At 36.0% G+C, this 22,667-nt stretch overlaps 1 protein-coding gene and 3 pseudogenes across 5 annotated transcripts; all 4 read right to left on the bottom strand.

Moving 5' to 3' along the window:
- Positions 1-7,421: 7,421 nt before the first annotated feature.
- Positions 7,422-10,925, bottom strand: LOC110007956 (phosphoenolpyruvate carboxykinase (ATP) 1-like). 4 transcript variants are annotated; one of them, XM_088855764.1, is made up of 6 exons: positions 10,766-10,925; positions 10,383-10,681; positions 10,097-10,270; positions 9,786-9,831; positions 8,415-8,562; positions 7,422-7,891 (listed from the first exon to the last, which is right to left on the bottom strand). In XM_088855764.1, exons 1-3 carry the CDS (start codon positions 10,786-10,788, stop codon positions 10,101-10,103), a joined length of 492 nt encoding a protein of 163 aa, XP_088711890.1. In that variant the 5' UTR covers positions 10,789-10,925; the 3' UTR covers positions 7,422-7,891; positions 8,415-8,562; positions 9,786-9,831; positions 10,097-10,100. The 4 variants fall into 4 exon arrangements, with proteins under 4 accessions (XP_088711890.1, XP_088711891.1, XP_088711893.1 ...); XM_088855765.1 differs by having other exon boundaries at positions 7,422-7,514; XM_088855766.1 differs by lacking the exon at positions 7,422-7,891 and adding an exon at positions 8,026-8,183.
- On the bottom strand, positions 7,748-9,698 carry LOC148779252 (phosphoenolpyruvate carboxykinase (ATP) 1 pseudogene; annotated as a pseudogene).
- Positions 10,824-11,881, bottom strand: LOC148779251 (phosphoenolpyruvate carboxykinase (ATP) 1 pseudogene; annotated as a pseudogene).
- A 2-nt stretch (positions 11,882-11,883) lies between these two features.
- On the bottom strand, positions 11,884-18,886 carry LOC148779250 (phosphoenolpyruvate carboxykinase (ATP)-like; annotated as a pseudogene). The gene is made up of 6 exons (XR_016047538.1): positions 16,947-18,886; positions 14,233-14,333; positions 13,457-13,755; positions 13,145-13,344; positions 12,862-12,907; positions 11,884-12,722 (listed from the first exon to the last, which is right to left on the bottom strand). The product of XR_016047538.1 is annotated as a phosphoenolpyruvate carboxykinase (ATP)-like (transcript).
- Positions 18,887-22,667: the final 3,781 nt, after the last annotated feature.

Below are 22,667 nucleotides of genomic sequence, written 5' to 3'. Positions count from 1 at the left end.
AAGAAATACAGGAAAAGAATACACACTTACGGATTATTACAAATACATAAGCTGGAAAATGACTGCCATTCGTGAGGGCGGTAAGAAGGTAGAGTTGATAAATTACAATCACACATGTATTAACAAAAAGTAAAGAGTAAGAAGTTACCGACTTAAGAGACGGTAGATTTACAACAGTACTAAGCTACTGTCGTAGAAAGAGTAAGAGAACAGAAAGAAGAGAAGAGCAAAAGAGAGTAGAAGAAGATGGAAGAGAAAAGAGCAGAGGTCTGGGCTTGATCTTCTTTGGTCTGCCGAAAGTCCTTGTAAGCCTCCTCTTCTGGTAAGTGAAGGGGGCTATTTATAGTGGGCGAGAGGTAACTTGGTGTCGAAGGTATCACCTCTGATTGGTTGGTCCTTTGCTGTGTCAGTGAGAGTAGTTAAAGGCGAAGGATGGGATGTAAAGTTGAAGAGATGTTTGTCGTGACTTATTGTTGTCGAGTATGTGATGGCGGTGTATTGGTTGCCGGAGAATTGACGTGATGGAGGAATCTCTAGTACTGTGCTTGAGGCTTCGTGGCGAGCATTCGAGGGAGGTGTGACTGTAGTTGGGGTCACATCGCGAATATAATGAGGCTACGTGGCGGTCTGTCGAAGAAGGTGTTACTGTGGTTGGAGTCATGTCGCGAATATTACTGTAGTTGGAGTCATGTCGTGCATAAAGTGGAGTCATGTCGCGAATAAAGGTAAATATAAGAATCTGCTTTGCGTCGTATCATGTGAGCTGCTGCTGATGCTGATTGTATTGGTCGGGTCGCAATTATTGGTCGGGGCTCTGGCTGAAATCTTCTAACAATGGATTGCCAGATTGAACTGTCTCTTCTGAAGTAGTAGGTGCAGTGGTATCAAAAGCAAAGATATGGAGAAGATTTTGTTCTAATTCTTCAAGGGTAGCATTAGGGTGTGCTAGTCTCATCTTTTTCAAATAAGCAGAAAATATAGGTAGGCTGACTGTATTATGTGCTTGTGGGTTCAGGATATTGTTCTGAGGAGGTATGCGTTTAAGGGGTAAGGAGGCAGGATCAGTACTAAAAATATCCCACCATTTAATTTTGATGGTTTTGCCAAGTTTAGGAATGTACTCATAATTATGCGTATTATTTTCAGAGATGGCATAATCCCATTTTAGGATCCAAGGTATTTGGTAGATGGCTATGAAGTAGAGATGAAATCATCTAGTTCGGTGCAAGTATTATGTTATGCGAATTTGGTTTGAAAGGCTTGAAAAAAATTGGGTAAGATTTGTGTCTGCGATCCCCATAATAAAAACCAGTGGCGGAACCAGTTTGGGAATCTTTCGTAAATAAGGAGTTTAAATTGCAAGTACCAATAGTGAGTATTATTTGGATTCTGGTATGAGAATACCTTATGCCAGGCTTCTATGTACTCAGCATATTTATAATATTTGTAATAAAATTCTAGATTTAACAATTGTTTCCATTGGAGAGGATTACATCCCCAATCGTCATAAGAAAGTAATTTTTTGATTTGAAATTTTGAATAAGCATATACTTTAGTAGTTCCTTGATAAAAATGAACTGTCGAAACTGAACCGGTTTCCATGAGAATTGATTCATACCATTCACGGGTTTTGACCCCGTGTGATGGATTTAAATGGTTTACAAGGTAAAGGGGAGCCAATTTATTTGGGTCAATTTGTGCATGGTTATCAAAAATGGGTATATCTGCTAGGAATGCTGTGTCTATATAGACTGACTTAATAGTAGTAGAGGTTTGTTTATTTGGGTATGTTGCCAGAGAAAATGTCGGACTTGGGATTTGTATTGGGCTTTGAGGAGGAGTTTGAATCAAGTATTCAGGTATGTTTGTAGATTGGAGAGGTGACATAGGTGTCAGAGTCAAAGAGGGATAGCTGGGCATAAGAGGTCCAGACATATTGGTTGGTACTAAGTCCATGGGTTGTTTTCCTCTCTTGTTTGGAGGATATTCTTATTGATATTCTTAATAGCAAGAAAATAGTTGCAAACCGTATGAAAGTGTATCTTCTTCAGGAAGTGTGGATAATGTGGGTATTGTACGGTCCCCCCTGCAAAAATTCACGGGTAAGGAAATCAGGTAAAGAATTAGTAGAGCCGTGAAGATGCTCATTAGAGAAATGAAAGGCAGATAGAATGGCCTGCCATCGGGCAAATATTTGTTTGGAAACAAGGTTTTGAACATCTTTTTGCAGAATATCTTTTGCTGCTTTACAATCGGTGCGAATAAGAAAATGTTGGTTTAAAATATCAGTTTGAAATTTACAAACACAGTGAATAATAGCAAGTAATTCTTTTTTCACAGTAGAATAATTATTTTGTGTAGGATTCCAAGCTTTGGGAGTAAATCGTATTAGTTGTTCTTTGGAATCAACTTATTGTTTTAATATACCACCAAGACCTAATTCAGAAGCATCACATTCAATTATTTTAAAAGCTGTAGGATTAGAAAAAGTTAAACATGGTAATTCTTTGGCTTTTAATTTAAATCGTTGTACAGCCAAAGTATAGACATTAGTCCATGGTGGAGGATTCTTCTTTAATCGGTCATATAAGGGTTTAGCATCAAGAGCTAGATTTTGGTAAAAATCACTTATATAATTCAGACATCCTAAGAATCTTTATAATTCAGTTTTATCTAAAATTTTGTTAGGAAATTTATTAGTAAAGAGAATGGATCTATCAATTGGGATAATTGTCCCTTGATTTATAATATGTCCTAAAAATCTAATTTTTGTTTGGAAAAGATTTAGCTTTTTAGCAGAGACTATTAATCCAGCATTTGTAACTGTGTGGATGAAAGTATGAAGATGTTTAAAATGTTGTTCAAGAGATTCAGAGAATACTAGAACATCATTAATTTAAACTATCATGAATTTATAGAAAGGATTAAATATATCATTCATTATTTTATGGAATTCAAATTGAGCATTTTTAAGACCAAAGGGCATAACATTCCATTCATATTGTCCAAAAGGGACATTAAATGTTGTTTTATACTTATCTTCTTCTTTTATCTGTATTTGCCAAAAGCCAGATTTTAAATCAAATTTGGAGAAGATGACTGCATGTAAGAGTCTATCGAGTAAACTTTTTTATTTTGAATGTGATATCTAATTCATTGTAATACTTTATTGAGGGGTTTATAATTAATAACTAGTCGTGGAACTCCTCGTTCTTGTTCGACGTTTTTATTGACATAAAAAGCAGAGCAGCTCAAGGGAGATAAACTAAGACGTATGAGTTTCTTATGAAGCAAATCTTTAATTTCATTATGACATGTTTGTAATAATTTCGTATTCATCTGAATAGGTTGAGCTTTTGTTGGTATTTTCGTTTCACTAAAATTTGGTTCATATGGTAATCCAACAATATGTTGTTTTCTTTGCCAAAAAGCGGTTGGTAGATCATTATATATTTCGTTTTCATTAAGACTTTTGAGTTGTTGTATTTTTTGTATAATATCATTAGTTTGGAGTTTTTCACTGATAATCTTGTGTTTGATTTCAAGTTGTATCGAGCCTATAAAATCTTCTTTTTGTTTGATATTTTGTTTGACAGTATTAATTTCTATGATTTTTGGTATATCAAGGACTTCAAATTTAATAGGGGTACCATGGATATTTGTTTCAATAACTGTATGGGAAATAGTAATTGGATATAACAGAGTGAGGAAAGGTATGCCAAGAATTACAGCCTGGCTGAGTCCCATGACCATAATAAATGGAGTAGGAAAACAACGTCCTTCATTACAAATTTTAGCATTAGATAATTTGTATTTAATAAATAGTCTACTCCCATCCGCAGTGTTAAGATTCTTAGGATGTCTGAATTATATAAGTGATTTTTACCAAAATCTAGCTCTTGATGTTAAACCCTTATATGACCGATTAAAGAAGAATCGTCCACCATGGACTGATGTCCATACTTCGGCTGTACAACTACTTAAATTAAAAGCCAAATAATTACCATGTTTAACTTTATCTAATCCTACAGCTTTTAAAATAATTGAATGTGATGCTTCTGAATTAGGTCTTGGTGGTATATTAAAACAATAAGTTGATTCCAAAGAACAACTAATACGATTTACTTCCAAAGCTTGGAATCCTACACAAAAAAATTATTCTACTGTGAAAAATGAATTACTTGCTATTATTCACTGTGTTTGTAAATTTCAAACTGATATTTTAAACCAACACTTTCTTATTCGCACCGATTGTAAAGCAGCGAAAGATATTCTGCAAAAAGATGTTCAAAACCTTGTTTCTAAACAAATATTTGCCCGATGGCAAGCCATTCTATCTGCCTTTCATTTCTCTATTGAGCATCTTCACGGCTCTGCTAAATCTTTACCTGACTTCCTTACCCGTGAATTTTTGCAAGGGGACCGTACAATACCCACATTACCCACACTTCCTGAAGAAGATACACTTTCATACGGTTTGCAACTATTTTCTTGCTATTAAGAATATCAATAAGAATAATCCTCCAAACAAGAGAGGAAAACAACCCATGGACTTAGTACCAACCAATATGTCTGGACCTCTTATGCCCAGCTATGCCTCTTTGACTCTGACACCTATGTCACCTCTCCAATCTACAAACATACATGAATACTTGATTCAAACTCCTCCTCAAAGTCCAATACAAATCCCAAGTTCGACATTTTCTCTGGCAACATACCCAAATAAGCAAACCTCTACTGCTATTAAGTCAGTCTATATACACACAGCATTCCTAGCAGATATACCCATTTTTGATAACCATGCACAAATTGACCCAAATAAATTGGCTCCCCTTTACCTTGTAAACCATTTAAATCCATCACACGGGGTCAAAACCCGTGAATGGTATGAATCCATTCTCATGGAAACCGGTTCAGTTTCGACAGTTCATTTTTATCAAGGAACTACTAAAGTATATGCTTATTCAAAATTTCAAATCAAAAAATTACTTTCTTATGACGATTGGGGATGTAATCCTCTCCAATGGAAACAATTGTTAAATCTAGAATTTTATTACAAATATTATAAATATGCTGAGTACATAGAAGCCTGGCATAAGGTATTCTCATACCAGAATCCAAATAATACTCACTATTGGTACTTGCAATTTAAACTCCTTATTTACGAAAGATTCCCAAACTGGTTCCGCCACTGGTTTTTATTATGGGGATCGCAGACACAAATCTTACCAGATTCTTTTCAAGCCTTTCAAACTAAATTCGCATAACATAATACTTGCACCGAACTAGATGATTTTCATCTCTACTTCATGACCATTTACCAAATACCTTGGATCCTAAAATGGGATTATGCCATCTCTGAAAATAATACGCATAATTATGAGTACATTCCTAAACTTGGCAAAACCATCAAAATTAAATGGTGGGATATTTTTAGTACTGATCCTGCCTCCTTACCCCTTAAACGCATACCTCCTCAGAACAATATATTGAACCCACAGGCACATAATACAGTCAGCCTACCTATATTTTCTGCTTATTTGAAAAAGGTGAGACTAGCACACCCTAATGCTACCCTTGAAGAATTAGAATAAAATCTTCTCAATATCTTTGCTCTTGATACCACTGCATCTACTACTTCAGAAGAGACAGTTCAATCTGGCAATCCATTGTTAGAAGATTTCAGCCAGAGGCCCGACCAATAATTGCGACCCGATATATTGCGACCCAATACTGCGACCCGACCAATACAATCAGCATCAGAAGCAGCTCACATGATACGACGCAAAGTAGATTCTTATATTTACCTTTATTCGCGTCATGACTCCACTTTATGCACGACATGACTCCAACTACAGTAATATTCTCGACATGACTCCAACCACAGTAACACCTTCTTCGACAGACCGCCACGTAGCCTCATTATATTCACGATGTGACCCCAACTACAGTCACACCTCCCTCGAATGCTCGCCACGAAGCCTCAAGCACAGTACCAGAGATTCCTCCATCACGTCAATTCTCCGGTAACCAATACACAGCCACCACATACTCGACAACAATAAGTCACGACAAACATCTCTTCAACTTTACATCCCATCCTTCGCCTTTAACTCCTCTCACTAACACAGCAAAGGACCAACCAATCAGAGGTGATACCTTGGACACCAAGTCACCTCTCGCCCACTATAAATAACCCCCTTCACTTACCAGAAAGGAGGCTTACAAGGACTTCCGGCAGACCAAAGAAGATCAAGCCCAGACCTTTGCTCTTTTCTCTTCCATCTTTTTCTACTCTCTTTTGCTTTTCTCTTCTTTCTGTTCTCTTACTATTTCTACAACAGCAGCTTAGTACTGTTGTAAATCTACCGTCTCTCAAGTCGGTAACTTCTTACTCTTTACTTTTTGTTAATACATGTGTGATTGTAATTTATCAACTCTACCTTCTTACTGCCCTCACGAATGTCAGTCATTTTCCAGCTTATGTATTTGTAATAATCCGTAAGTGTGTATTCTTTTCCTGTATTTCTTTTCTTGAATCAATATATGTGATTATTATGTTTTTTCGCAATGTAAATTAAATTAGTATTTCGAATAAAAATTTGTAATTATACTCATACTTCGTGGATAGTCATAGATATATCTATTGTATCTGCTATCTTTATCATCTTAGCATTCTTATGCTATGTTAGTATATTACAGCAAGTAGTATCTTATCATAGTTTAATATTTCAATTTCTAAGAAATTAGGGTTTTTAGTAATATAGGGTGATATATATATATATATATATATATATATATATATATATATATATATATATATATAAGATGATGTGCGCCCAGGTGCGAATTGCTACAGTAAACACCAACGGCCCAGATTGAAACTGTGCAATCTGACCGTCACCGATATTCGATACTGTTTGAATTTTAATTTTTTTTTCTACCTATTCAAATCGCTTGAAACTTTAGATGTATGTTCTTCAAAAAATAGACGAATCTACGAAAAATATCAAAAAACAATTTTACATGAAATAAATTGACCAAAATACCCCTAAAAAGTTTCGAAATGTATTTTGGTCAATTTACTTTTCATAAAAAAATTATATTTTTATTAATTGCACTTTAATGAGAAGGACACACACCTAAAATTTCAAGTGATTTGAATTTGTAGAAAAAAAAATTAAAATTCAAACACTATAAGACATCCATGAACGTCAAATCGGCCACATAAATGACCCAGATTCAATCTGAGCCATTCGCATATGGACATACGGCAGCGACTCATATATATATATATATATATATATATATATATATATATATATATATATATATATATATATATATTGAGAGAGAGAGAGAGAAAGACTAACAATTGTATGAAAGAATTGTTCAAATGCGTTATCTGATGCCACGAGAAATAAGTAAAGCTCTCTTCCACAATATGATATGCGTAGTTGTAATACAAGTGCAGGCTACGACAATTGCAAGAAGGCCCATTTTGCCAGTTACACCTGCAAAGAATGCCATGCTTCTTCACACAAGACACAAAAATAAAAACTTTAGAAAAAATAAAATTACGATAAGAATTGAAGGGAGCCTTCATTGACTGGAACCAAGCTAAATTTCGACACTAAACTAACATGAAAAATTAGATAGAAAATTGTTCTTCTATATTATACACATCAACTCCTTGTGCTTATTCACCTACCCTCTTTTTTCATTTTCTTTTTTCCACCTAATTATTTTAGAAGTTGGGGCCTACTGCCAAGATCTCCTCAGTAAGGCTGTTATCCTCTCCAATCTTGTAGTTAGTGAAGACCTCAAAGTTCTTTTTGAACAAACCAGCCAGCTTCAACAGTGTCTCATTCTAACCATTTTTGTCAGACCACTGTAATAGCACACCAAAATTTTTTATAATAGTTAGAAGATGAAAAAGAAAAATTTTAAGTAGTTTGTTGGGGAGATATTTACTTGGGATTTTTGGAATTGTTTTTAAAGATACAACAATTTCTCAAGATGACATTGAGACAATATTGGCAATATTGTGATAATTTCACAAGAAATAGAGATATTCATTACAATGCCCAAGTTTCAAGTATACTGGATATATTCCTATAGTAACCTTGCAAGGACATTAATTGGTGGGCCCAAGTTAAGAATGTGAGGCACACTAGATGTGGCTGCAAATTAAACAAAAATATGCATAAATGTTGGAAAGACTTGTGTTATAGAGACCAATGCTCAAGAGTAGTATGAATCAGAGCTGAAACCAAATCTCAGCCTAAATTCACCCAAATTTGAAACCATGATTCAATTAAATCAAAAGAAGTTGAACATTTTAAAAGGGGAGAAGGAAATCAAAAGAAGTTGAACGTTTGAAAAGGGGAGAAGGAAATGTGGGTTGTACTTACAGTGTTCATAGGTTGAAAAATCTCAGAGGGAACACCTTCAGTTTCAGTGGGGATCTCAAGGCCAAAGACATCAGTTTTGATATAGTTTGCATTGAGAAGACTGCCTGAATGTATATAGCTCAGCTTGATTCTGTTTCCGGAGCCATAGCTGCAAAAAAGCAACACAATAATATAAATAACTACTAGGTCCCAAAGACACTAAATTTTCTTTCAAGAATTATGAGGAACTAGCCTAATAGGAAGAAAATTAATATTCTAGAAACTCGTATTAGGCACATTCCTTCTAAATATAACAAGGAAAGCACACAATAAGACCTTTACCTCTAGTACAACGAGGTCGAGATCACCCTTAGTTGTTAGGTATGAAATCAAACAGCTTAGGTTGTACCATTGACAAGGCTCAAAATCCAAATAAATTTTTTAACTTAGTGACGCACTTGAAACTGTTGGATTTCACATCTAACGGCTAGGGACTATTTTGACCCTTTCCTACCAAATATAGACCGTGTTATCGCATATAATGTCTATATAAGACTAGTGTATATGGAAAAATTAAAAGCTGGAATCTTTTGAGAAAAAAGCATCGCAAACATAATCACAAAGTTGGCTGTTTGGGTCAGATAATCAGTGCCCAAATTGCAGTGGGCAAAGTGTAGAGTGCTTGGTCTCAATTCTCAGGCTAAAAGTGAATTCCTAGTTTGGTCCATTAAATAGAAGTACTCTGGAAGTCTATATGAAAATTGACATACTGAACAGAAATACTGAATCTAATTGTTTTGCATCAGTTTGCTCAGAGAGGTTCCATGTTCCATTTTTGGATGACTGGGTCATGTTGAGGTCTAAGACTCTAAACCCAAAACCCAAATATTGGGTAAAAAAGCTTTCTCCATAGATAGGCAAACAGGGTTAAATGCTTATTCGATATGCCCCTTGAGATGCACGCAACTCTTATAGCGGAAAAAAGAGATAACTGAGAGGGCACAATAAGATAAAATTAATTCCCTACACTAAACTTTATCAGCATTGATTCTAATTGGACCTTAGATCCCAATTGGACCTTTATCAGCCACTGATGAAATGGTACATGGTTTGTGCAAGGCTGAGTTTGCTAACAGGTGGTAAAACTCCAAAGGCATCGCATGCCAAAAGGATAACATTCTTTGGGTGGGGTTCCACACAAGGTATCTTTGCATTGGGGATGTACTCTATCGGGTAAGAAGCTCGAGTATTCTCTACGAAAACCAAACCATAAGTCTTGCTCTTTTCTCTTTCAAAAGTGAACATAATGAGTCATACAAAGGTGAAGTTTTATAAATTCCCTTTGGTAAAAAATCAATATAATTAGAAATTGTAAGATGCTTTTGAATTTACCTGTTACTGATTTGTCAGAATAATTAACCTCTCGAGTTCTCCAGCACTGCAAAAAAAGCCAAAGATATTTGCTTCCTCAAAAAAAAAATACTTTTTAAAAAATAGAATTTTTTTAATGGACATAAGGATTATCCTCAAACAGGCCAACTTCGTTACTGAAGAAGAATGAACATGAATAAAATTCAAACCATCATTTGTGGGTGGTAGCATGTGTGTGTGTGTGTGAGTGAGAGAGAGAGAGAGAGAGAGAGAGACAGATGGTGCAAGCATGTGTATCTGTGAAACTATGTGAGGCGTAGAGAGAGGTATACCGGTTCAAAATTTGATGGCGTTCCAAATATCGGGCTCCTTTTCCCTTGAAAGATCAATACATTTCGCATAACAACCACCTTCTATGTTCGAGACACCATTGTCACTCCTACAGTGTTCATCATCTCCAATCAAAAAGCGGTTATGGTCGGTAGACAGAGTGGTCTTACCAGTCCCTATACATAACAAATAATATAATCGTGTAAAAAAGGAGATCAAAATTTTGACTGCCTACATTCTTTTGGAACATAGCAGGTCGGATCCAAGAATAGTAACATAAACACTAACCTGACAAATAAAAAAAGAGAGCAACATCCCCTCCTTTCCCCATATTGCAGCCAGAATGAAGAGAGAGAATTCCCCTCTTAGGCATGAGGTAGTGCATAACACTAAACAAACCCTTCTTCATCTCGCCAGCATATTGAGTATCTAGGATCACCATTTCTTTCCTTGCTAAGTTGAGGTCAATGCTAGTTAAAGAAGTCATGTAATGGGTGCATCGGTTGCATGGGAACTGCCCTCCATTGTATATAGTAAGGTCTGGTGTCCCAAAGTTCTCTAACTCTTCAGCGGTAGGTCGAATGCACCTGCCACCCACATATAGTGTTAGACTACATTTCCTATCCTTTTTTCCTGTTTAGAACATTTGAAATGATAAGTCAAAGGTCAACTTATAGACTTCTCTCCAGGACATGAGGTGGTTTTGATCCAATTTTCCACCTAATTATTTTAGAAGTTGGGGCCTGCTGCCAAGATCTCCTCAGTGAGGCTGTTATCCTCTCCAATCTTGTAGTTAGTGAAGACCTCAAAGTTCTTTTTGAACAAACCAGCCAGCTTCAACAGTGTCTCATTCTAACCATTTTTGTCAGACCACTGTAATAGCACACCAAAATTTTTTATAATAGTTAGAAGATGAAAAAGAAAAATTTTAAGTAGTTTGTTGGGGAGATATTTACTTGGGATTTTTGGAATTGTTTTTAAAGATACAACAATTTCTCAAGATGACATTGAGACAATATTGGCAATATTGTGATAATTTCACAAGAAATAGAGATATTCATTACAATGCCCAAGTTTCAAGTATACTGGATATATTCCTATAGTAACCTTGCAAGGACATTAATTGGTGGGCCCAAGTTAAGAATGTGAGGCACACTAGATGTGGCTGCAAATTAAACAAAAATATGCATAAATGTCGGAAAGACTTGTGTTATAGAGACCAATGCTCAAGAGTAGTATGAATCAGAGCTGCAACCAAATCTCAGCCTAAATTCACCCAAATTTGAAACCATGATTCAATTAAATCAAAAGAAGTTGAACATTTTAAAAGGGGAGAAGGAAATCAAAAGAAGTTGAACATTTGAAAAGGGGAGAAGGAAATGTGGGTTGTACTTACAGTGTTCATAGGTTGAAGAATCTTAGAGGGAACACCTTCAGTTTCAGTGGGGATCTCAAGGCCAAAGACATCAGTTTTGATATAGTTTGCATTGAGAAGACTGCCTGAATGTATATAGCTCAGCTTGATTCTATTTCCGGAGCCATAGCTGCAAAAAAGCAACACAATAATATAAATAACTACTAGGTCCCAAAGACACTAAATTTTCTTTCAAGAATTATGAGGAACTAGCCTAATAGGAAGAAAATTAATATTCTAGAAACTCGTATTAGGCACATTCCTTCTAAATATAACAAGGAAAGCACACAATAAGACCTTTACCTCTAGTACAACGAGGTCGAGATCACCCTTAGTTGTTAGGTATGAAATCAAACAGCTTAGGTTGTACCATTGACAAGGCTCAAAATCCAAATAAATTTTTAAACTTAGTGACGCACTTGAAACTGTTGGATTTCACATCTAACGGCTAGGGACTATTTTGACCCTTTCCTACCAAATATAGACCGTGTTATCGCATATAATGTCTATATAAGACTAGTGTATATGGAAAAGTTAAAAGCTGGAATCTTTTGAGAAAAAAGCATCGCAAACATAATCACAAAGTTGGCTGTTTGGGTCAGATAATCAGTGCCCAAATTGCAGTGGGCAAAGTGTAGAGTGCTTGGTCTCAATTCTCAGGCTAAAAGTGAATTCCTAGTTTGGTCCATTAAATAGAAGTACTCTGGAAGTCTATATGAAAATTGACATACTGAACAGAAATACTGAATCTAAGTGTTTTGCATCAGTTTGCTCAGAGAGGTTCCATGTTCCATTTTTGGATGACTGGGTCATGTTGAGGTCTAAGACTCTAAACCCAAAACCCAAATATTGGGTAAAAAAGCTTTCTCCATAGATAGGCAAACAGGGTTAAATGCTTATTTGATATGCCCCTTGAGATGCACGCAACTCTTATAGCGGAAAAAAGAGATAACTGAGAGGGCATAATAAGATAAAATTAATTCCCTACACTAAACTTTATCAGCATTGATTCTAATTGGACCTTAGATCCCAATTGGACCTTTATCAGCCACTGATGAAATGGTACATGGTTTGTGCAAGGCTGAGTTTGCTAACAGGTGGTAAAACTCCAAAGGCATCGCATGCCAAAAGGATAACATTCTTTGGGTGGGGTTCCACACAAGGTATCTTTGCATTGGGGATGTACTCTATCGGGTAAGAAGCTCGAGTATTCTCTACGAAAACCAAACCATAAGTCTTGCTCTTTTCTCTTTCAAAAGTGAACATAATGAGTCATACAAAGGTGAAGTTTTATAAATTCCCTTTGGTAAAAAATCAATATAATTAGAAATTGTAAGATGCTTTTGAATTTACCTGTTACTGATTTGTCAGAATAATTAACCTCTCGAGTTCTCCAGCACTGCAAAAAAAGCCAAAGATATTTGCTTCCTCAAAAAAAAAATACTTTTTAAAAAATAGAATTTTTTTAATGGACATAAGGATTATCCTCAAACAGGCCAACTTCGTTACTGAAGAAGAATGAACATGAATAAAATTCAAACCATCATTTGTGGGTGGTAGCATGTGTGTGTGTGTGAGTGAGAGAGAGAGAGAGAGAGAGAGAGACAGATGGTGCAAGCATGTGTATCTGTGAAACTATGTGAGGCGTAGAGAGAGGTATACCGGTTCAAAATTTGATGGCGTTCCAAATATCGGGCTCCTTTTCCCTTGAAAGATCAATACATTTCGCATAACAACCACCTTCTATGTTCGAGACACCATTGTCACTCCAACAGTGTTCATCATCTCCAATCAAAAAGCGGTTATGGTCGGTAGACAGAGTGGTCTTACCAGTCCCTATACATAACAAATAATATAATCGTGTAAAAAAGGAGATCAAAATTTTGACTGCCTACATTCTTTTGGAACATAGCAGGTCGGATCCAAGAATAGTAACATAAACACTAACCTGACAAATAAAAAAAGAGAGCAACATCCTCTCCTTTCCCCATATTGCAGCCAGAATGAAGAGAGAGAATTCCCCTCTTAGGCATGAGGTAGTGCATAACACTAAACAAACCCTTCTTCATCTCGCCAGCATATTGAGTATCTAGGATCACCATTTCTTTCCTTGCTAAGTTGAGGTCAATGCTAGTTAAAGAAGTCATGTAATGGGTGCATTGGTTGCATGGGAACTGCCCTCCATTGTATATAGTAAAGTCTGGTGTCCCAAAGTTCTCTAACTCTTCAGCGGTAGGTCGAATGCACCTGCCACCCACATATAGTGTTAGACTACATTTCCTATTTTTTTTACCTGTTTAGAACATTTGAAATGATAAGTCAAAGGTCAACTTATAGACTTCTCTCCAGGACATGAGGTGGTTTTGATCCAATTTTGTGCATTAGTGATGGTACAATTGAACCCACTCTAATTCCAAATCTGGATGTCATAAAACTATTATCCAGTGTAATGTAGAAAATGGTCATGGCTTTCCAATGCAATGATGGAAGGCAATGGAAAGAGAGTGATACCCATCTGAACAGGATATGACCACAAAGGCAGGTACCATTCTCTCTCCATATAACCATCCACTTCTACAATGGATGTTGTTGTCCCCCATGGACTACAGATTTCCATAGCCTTCTGGATCACAGTAAACTTTCCTGTTTTCACAAAATCATAACCATTTTGGATAGGAAAAGGATTAGAAAAGATCAAAGAAAAATCAATGTCTATCTCCATACATGTTGTGCATGAATAAAGCATGGTATGCTCTAGCTGAGACAATCCTGACTTTGATCTGATGCTCGGGGTCCCAGTTGAGGAATTGGTCATTCACAAACACCTGACAACCATGATAACAAATCAGAGATGCTAATAGGAGACATAAGCACAATATGATAATAGACAAAAAAAGAATGGACCAAAGTGAAAATCAGAGTTGTATAGTGTTTATTCATAAGACTGGATACCTAGCCCTACTTGCGAATGCAAAGATTCCAATGTTACCTTGTCGCTTATAGTAGATGGTGATAATCAATTTTCAAGGTTTCAAAAACAGCTAGGCGGCCCCGAGGCGGCCTGCCTGGTGCCAGCGCTTAGGCTGGTGCCTAGAAACTCGGGCGGCCTGTAGTTTCTTCACTTTGGGGGTTTTCATATATTGAGGGTTTTTTCTTTTTTATTGGGGGTTAAAAATAAACCCCATAGCGTTTTTATATAAACTTGGGTCAAAATGGCCCATTTTGCCCTTTTGGGCAGTTTAAAAACACGAAAACGGCCTTACAACCCTGGCCGCGCCTGAGAGCCCGCCCAGGTACATTCGCCCGTGTGGGGCAGCTTGGGTCTAGGTGTGCGGAGTTTTGGTCTGGGCCGCCTAGGCGGGCACCAGGCGGACCGTTTTTTAAAACGTTGCCAATTTTCAGAGGTTTCTATCATGTATCCTTCAATTGTCGGACTCAATGGAAATTAAAGGCCCTTTATAATAAGGTAGAGCTTAACTGGTTAAAATTTAGGAAATAAGGATTGGATTTCAGTTTGGGGAGAGGTGCAACAAATGTTTTAAAACTCAGCAAGTCTGACCTAGTCACCTGAGCTACTTGCACCTCACAGGGTGCATGAGCCCATTAAAAAACCTTAGGAACAAGCCGAATTCCACCAGCTTCTGACGTCTCTGTTATCTTCTAATAAACTAGGCCCAGTCTTGTTGATACTTGTCTGAGTCAAACCTTCTAACTTGGGCTCAGGCCCTGTCCAGCTCCATGCCCAAGTCAGAGGTTACAAACACTAGTCAAACCATTGATTTGATTTAAGACAAACGTTCACACCCAAAATGTTCCAACAAAAGATAAAACAGTCTTTAAGATTTTCTTGATAGAAATAACCTATAAAAAGAAACTGCCTAATGCAGTAAAGTGGTTGAAGACAAGAATTTGAAATGCAACTATCTTATACACCACATGTAACCGTATATCATATTTAACTAATTCAAAGTTCAGGAAGATTGTCTTGGTAAGTGAATTTGGCATTAAATTGCTTACACATGCATGCTGTTGCTAATCATATTTTTCATCCTTACTGCAACACCATATTGTGACAATTTTTTGCTACAATATAGACAAGGAATACCTACATGTGATGTGACTGGTTTCCATGTAACTGCTAGTGGATCTCAAGACCTCTACTCAATTATTTAAGCATCATCCTATAGTTTTGTATTGGTTTTCGTTTGATGGATCGCTTGTAGTCCTCTACTTGAGAGCACAAAGGTCTGCTACTAAAGTTCTTGACATGGCTTGATGGCCTAGATCTTGCTTTCCTTGTGGTTTGGGGCTCTTTTGGACATTTTCCAGCAATCTTTCGGATGATCAATCATTGTAAAAACGCTTGTCGTGTCAGGGGATCGTTTTGATATTGAGTTTGAGTCGAGGTTTTGTCATTGTTTTCAAAATCCAGCAAAACCATTAACTTGTAAATTTGAATCTTCAATCTAGTTCGTTTCTTCTTATTTTCGTTAATTTTCTTTATCACAAATCAAAGGAGCAGTTGTTGCAATCATTTTGTAGAAAAAAATCCTTCGATTTAGATGGCAAATGATCACTTTCCAAATTGGGGAGGTGGTCGAAAAATGGGATTCCGACCATTGAAAAATGTACTTTCTTTTGAGCCTTATTAAAGCAACTTTCTGGTCAACATTTCGAGCGAATGAAGTATTCATAACGATGCTCTCTGAGCCGCGGTCACAATGGACCCGGCCTTGAGATCGTGGGAGTCTGAAATCACAGCATTGGAGTGAGGAGATATTCTACTGAAATTTTCTACATTTTCATAGTTTTTAGCTACCTTCCCTCTAAGATTTCTCCCTATCCATGAGCTCCCATGGTGCATGCTACCTACCAAATCATAGAACCCTAATCCCAGGGGATTTGAACCCTAAGAATTCTTAGAACCCTAAATTTTGGGGGATGTAATACTTTCATCCCATAGCCTAATTAAAAGACGATTTTCAAATTGCACTCTTTGTGTTTCAAAAATAATAATTTCTCAAGATTGAATATATAGTGTCAATTTTTTGTAGTGTTGATGAACTCATAATCCATTTTTGTAAAATAATCAACTAGGATTCTTAGATGTATCCTAAAATTTCAAAATGACAAAATCATTCTAAATAGGTCTTTTATCTGTTGGAGTAAGGGTATAATGTGATCCCGTGGGAGCATCTCATATGTGTTTGACTCAAACATGGTAGTAGCATTCATCTCTTTGCCAGCGCGAAACAGGAGAGAAAGAGAGAGAGAGAGAGAGAGAGATTTATCATTTAGGAAGCGAGAAAAAAGGAGGGGGAGAGGTAATAAGGTAACGTTTATCTTCTGCAAGCGAGAAAGCGGAGAGAGAGATTCAAGGAGAGATATTATAAATCTATAATCTTGAGAGAGAGAGAGAGAGAGTTCATATCCTGCACCTGAGAGAATTTTTGAAACTCAGGACCTAGAGAGAGAGAGAGCGCCATGACTATGGCTCAGCAGTGTCCCAGCCATCGCTACCCCATGAATCCTTCTTCCTCTCCCTTCACCGGAAGAAGATCCAAATCCTTCTTTCCCTCTCTATTCAGAAAACCCCATCTTCCATGCTTCCTTTCATGTGGTTCACGCAAGAAACACCGTTGCTTCTCTTCTGGTTCAGGCAACAAAAACCACCGCAGCTTCCTTTCTGGTTCAGGCAACAACTTCCCCGGCGATCTTTCCGGCGAAACTAACTTTTCTGTGGAGGACTGCACTAAAGATTCCTGCTCCAGTAATCTTTCCGGCCAAATTCAGTTTTCTATTGAAGAATCTGCCCAAGATTCTTGCTCCGGCGATCATTCGGGCCAAACCCACTTTTCCAGTGAAGAATCTGCCAAAGATTTCTGCTCCAGCGATCATTCCGGTCAAACTCATCTGATTCAAGAATCAAGCCAAGATTCCTGCTCCGGCAATCTTTCTGGCCAAACACATTTTTCTATGGATCAATCTGTCCAAGATTACTGCTCCGGCAACATTTCCGGCAACATCCACTTTTCTGTTGATGATTCTGACCATGATTCTTGCAATGACGACTATTGGGTTTCATCGCCTAATACGGTATTTGGTGTCTTGCAGGTTCAAAGAAACGAACATCATTTGGAGGGTGAGCAAGAAGCCACGTCAAAGCTGATGAATCTAAGGGCGATGCATCCCGAGGTTAATGGCGCTGATCATTTTGAGACCGAACAACCACATTCCACACGGAAGATGATGGATCTAACAACAATAAGACCACTTGAGCTACCCCAGGTCGATTCCGTCGAGTCATACAACAATATTTTTCTTAGCTGCCTGGAATCATCACTGAGTCCGAGCTCTAAGACACTACCTCGTAGTTTTTTGTTGTTTTCTTTTATCTTTTTTCTCGTTCTCGTCTTGGACGATTTCTTGTTCTTTTTTCTTTTTTAGGCCATTTTTTCTTACAAATTATTGGAGTGTTTGTTTTCCTTTTTGTTTATTTATTTTCTTTTTTTAGCCGTGAAGTTGGGTTTGCACCCTCCGATCTCAAGGTTGCCTTATTTGAGAAAAATGAAGAAGCAATAATTTCTAATATGGTTGCCTAATTTTGTGTAATCTCTTTTTTTTGGGTGGATTTGTGAACTGTTTACTTACATGAAATATTGGCCTATTCTAAAAATTTTAAAATAAATTTAAAATCTTATTGAAATGTGTTGTTTTTTTTTTTAATGCTGCTGCCCTGATTTTCAAGAGATTTAAGAGGTCTAAAATAGTTCAAGATTTAAGACCCCAAAACAAAACACGACCGATATCATCGGAAATCCATTCCCACTTCAATCCATACATTCGGAACTCAAATTAGATGATACCTGTTGGTGATTGAGAAAAAAAAGAAAAGAAAAACTACAATTACAATTCATCAAAAATGATTAAAGTAAATAAAGCCTCTCCTCATAGCTCATCCAAAATTACAATTCAAGCTTTACAAAAACCTTTATATTGATCATCTCGAATTGAATATTATGGTTATGTAAAATAATTAGGATTCAATCTCTAAAAATAGCATATATTATAACAAATTATCTCGACCATCCATTTCACCCTTAAAATAATTGTTTACAAATCCACATGATTTGTACCATTTTTTTAGTTTCAAATTTTATTCTTCGTGTTGAGAATTAAATATAGAGGCATCATGGACATTTCCATTGCCAAAAGTAGTTTCTGGACATGGATTTGAGATGAGGTTTTATTTTTTTTTCCATAAAACTTAGGCCTTATAGAAACCTCATCCCTTAAAAAAAGCTTTGAAGTGAGGTATTGTTTTGTTTTCTTCTAGAAACCTCATCCAAATAAATAATAATAAGTACATCCAAAAAAAAAAAAGCCCAACGAGGATTCGAAATGAGGTTTTGTTTTGTTTTCTTATAAAAACCTCATCCAAAAAAAAAAAAATACACAACGTACACAATTTTTCTAGCTGCAACACTATAAAATAAGTAAAGCTTCACGTCAAAACTCACCAAAAATTGTAATTTTTGCAGCATAAAACCTTCAAATCGATCATCTCTGACTTACCATTATGATGCTAAAAACAAAAGGAAAACTATCCCGTCCATAAAATACGGACCACTGGTTGAGATCTGATATGGCCATATCCAACGGTCGAAAATTAGTTTCGTATGGCTATATCCAATGGTCAAAACTTAGTCTTGTGTTTTATTTTTTATTTTTATTGAAATAAGACACTCATCTGCATTTGGAGTGTAGCTACATTTTTATCAATATTACTAAATAAAAGTGACTAAACAAAATTTCAATCAAAAATGACAAAAATATCTCTAAATTTATTTTGTTCAAGATTTTTTTATTCAATTTCTATTTTATTAATTTTATTGATTTTTTCTTATAAAAGTGAACCTAAACAAAAATTTCAGATTGATATAATTTTTAAATAAAAAAGGTAAAAATATAAAACGAGATTCATCATTGACTCTTACATGAACATGGTTCAATAAAACCATTAAAAGGCGCATTTGCACCTTTAAGCATCCACATGCTACGGACAAAAACCAACCCCCCCAAAAAAAAAAAAAAAGATTTCAACCCCTAAAAATACTACATATTGTAAAATATTTTCCAAACCGCCCATGTCACCCTAAAAATAAGTGATCAGATATATGTCACTTTTTTTTAGCTTTAAATTTTATAGCCATTGGACATTAATTTTAGGAGAAATATCCCCATACATCCACTTTTTTGTTTTCATATCTCAATAGGCCTAAGTATTTAAATTATATTTCCTAACTCCCTGACTACCTTTACCCACTTTTAATTATTTTTTTAGCCCTAAAAAATATAAAAAGAGATGCTTATTCTAAATCTTTCTTCTCTTTACGTGATATTTCCCAAAATTTCTCTCTTTCTCTCTCTTCCTTGAGATTCCTCAAACCATTTTTCTCTCTTTGCATTCCTCACTCTTGGACTCGAACTCTCTCTTTTGTCCCATGTTACTCGAAACCCCTCTCTCTTATTTTTGTTCCAAAAAGGCACAATCTACATACAGTTAATCATCCATGCGAATAATATCCAACCAATCAATATAAAAAATCCACATAAATCATGCAAATATATAAAGAAAAATAAACCATAGAGAGAGAAAGAGAGTGGGAAAATAAGGAGAGAGAGGGTTTGGGAAAAGTCAGGCAGAGAGAGATTTAGGGGAAAATCACGTGAAGAGAGAGAAAGAACGGTGTTTAGAAAGAATATGTCTTTACTATATTTGTTTGAAAAGAAAAAGTAGGTTAAAAGGGAATTAAGTTAGCTTAGGGGTTGGAAGATACAAGACTTAGAATTTCTATGACCCAAGATTTGTTTTGAAACCTTGTGTCTAGGGAGATACAAAACTTAAAAATAAAGGATATGGAGATATTTTTCCTTGATTTTTGAGCATCATGGAAACTTCCAACGCCCGGATGCTTTTCGAATGAGTGTTTGAGGTGAGGCATTTATTTTCCTATTTACTAGGATTTATGGTAACTATAATTTTTTTTAAATCAAAATCCATCTCGATTAAATTTAGAGGTGCACCTTAATTGGATTGTTTGAGGTGCACCTTAATTGGATTGTTATATCAAAATTATATTTATGATTAAATTTAGAGGTGCACCTTAATTGGATTGTTTGAGGTTGCAACCGTATGCAAACCACACCCTTCTTAAAATTTAAATTACAATAAAATACACATTAACTAAATTGTTAGCATTAAAGTTTTAGATTTGTTTTTCAATATAATATTTAAATTTTTGGGATAAGATGCATGTGCAGGATGAGTGAGAATCTTTGGGACAAAAATTAACTACAGTAGAATCCTGGTCCAACTCAAAGTGGTTTACTGGTATAATTTACAGATTTCTTTTTAGGGTGTCAATTGCACAAGTTGTCAAGCTTAAACAATCCAAGTTAAGTAAATTATACCTAAAGGGCGTGGTTCGTATAAGGTGTTCAACCTTAAACAATCACAGTAAGGTGCATTAAAAAATCTCGTTATAAGATGTATTTTAGGTGTCGAAACTTCAATGATCACCCTAAAATATATTTTTCATCTTATTATGAAATTGAAAGAACCAAACATATTGTAGAACTGGCAAATCTATCAACACTTAAATATCTTGATAATGGACGATCTAAATAATGTATTGCAATATATACTATTATTAAAACTTTAAATTGAAATTTTCTTTCACATTCATACATATCGAATTGGAGATGATTAATTGGAGGGTTTTCTAAAGAAAAATCAATATTTTCCGGTGAGTTTGGAGTGCACTATACTTGTACGGTATAATGTTGACACCTTATAGAAACTTTTTGCCATATTTGAAACTTGTGGTTTTTTATGCCGGAAAACTTTGTGATGGTCCAAAAAATTGTTTTTGTCCCAAATCATGAAATCTACTCCATTGTAAGTGATGCCGATCGCGTAGATCTATAAATGCTTAAAAATATTTGAAAATTGACAGGCTAGATATTGTGCCATAATTTCAAGGATTGAAAGTTAGGGGAATGAAGGTATGTAAGGATTGGTTAGAGGTCTTTCAGTTTATCCTGAAATATTCTCATTAGTGACAAAGTATGGAATCTTTTGTGTTAATTCCCAAGCTTTTGTGCCATTTTCTTGAAGGTCCATTTTGCTTGTGTTAATCTTTTACTATGATCTTCCATTTGGTTCTGTCAAATTTGAGGGATAAACCACTATCTCTGTGCATTCTTTTTATTGCAGGTGGGGTGTCGACAAATTTTGAAAGGAGACGCCCCTTATTTTCCACGAAAATGGAATTCCAATAGATCCTCCACTTGGAATTCTATATGGACTCAAGAATCATTTAAACATGCATTACTTGGCTCAAGCATCCACTTGCTTGATTTGACCCATTTAAGTGAATTCAGAGGCTATCTAGTTGGGAAAAAGGGATGCAGTTTCAGTATGGGGCCAGGACTGCATGCATTGGTGCCTGCCTGGTGTGCCCGATACTTGGGTTAACATATTGTCAACTCTAATTCGGGAGAGATTGGTCAAGAAAACAGGACCTGCGATATAGAGAATGATGAACAATGATTCGAATCCATCGAAATGTAGAAATATAAATCTTCCTAGAAACCAAGAGGAAACGTTGTGGAAGACAGTCTAGAGAAGATTTTGCTAGGCTGTATTTCTATTTAGATTCTGAAACTGCAGCTTATCAAAGAGGAGTGAAGCTATTTTGTCACACTTGATAGTTAGCAAACAAAGATACACATGGTTGTTGAGGTCATTACACAAATTTGAACTCACTATTTTGCAATCCTTCACACTCTTCGATGACCTGATTTTTGCCTTTCAAAAGAGAAATCCACCAATTCTTGGGACTAGAGTTGAATTGTAGTGATGACTTTTATAGGATTGGAGCTGATTCAGTTGCAGTGAGTCAGTTTTGGAGCCAATTTGGTTTGGAGTTGATTTTTGTGGGTGTGAAAACTGTCAATTAGTTTATCAGCTTTACCAGTTAAACCATGCATTACTCAGATGTAGTTTTTGGCTGAAATGAAAATGTAAGGCGGATCGCGATCATTCAATTGAATATTTGTTTTCTCAAATGATTAAGAATTTGAGTGATTATTTG

The sequence above is a fragment of the Amborella trichopoda genome, chromosome 13, assembly GCF_054954075.1.
Source record: "Amborella trichopoda isolate Santa Cruz 75 chromosome 13, AtrichopodaSantaCruz75HAP2 v2.0, whole genome shotgun sequence".
Taxonomy (NCBI): domain Eukaryota; kingdom Viridiplantae; phylum Streptophyta; class Magnoliopsida; order Amborellales; family Amborellaceae; genus Amborella; species Amborella trichopoda.
Note: the sequence above shows the minus strand (reverse complement) of the source record. Positions and strands in the feature narration are given on the sequence as shown.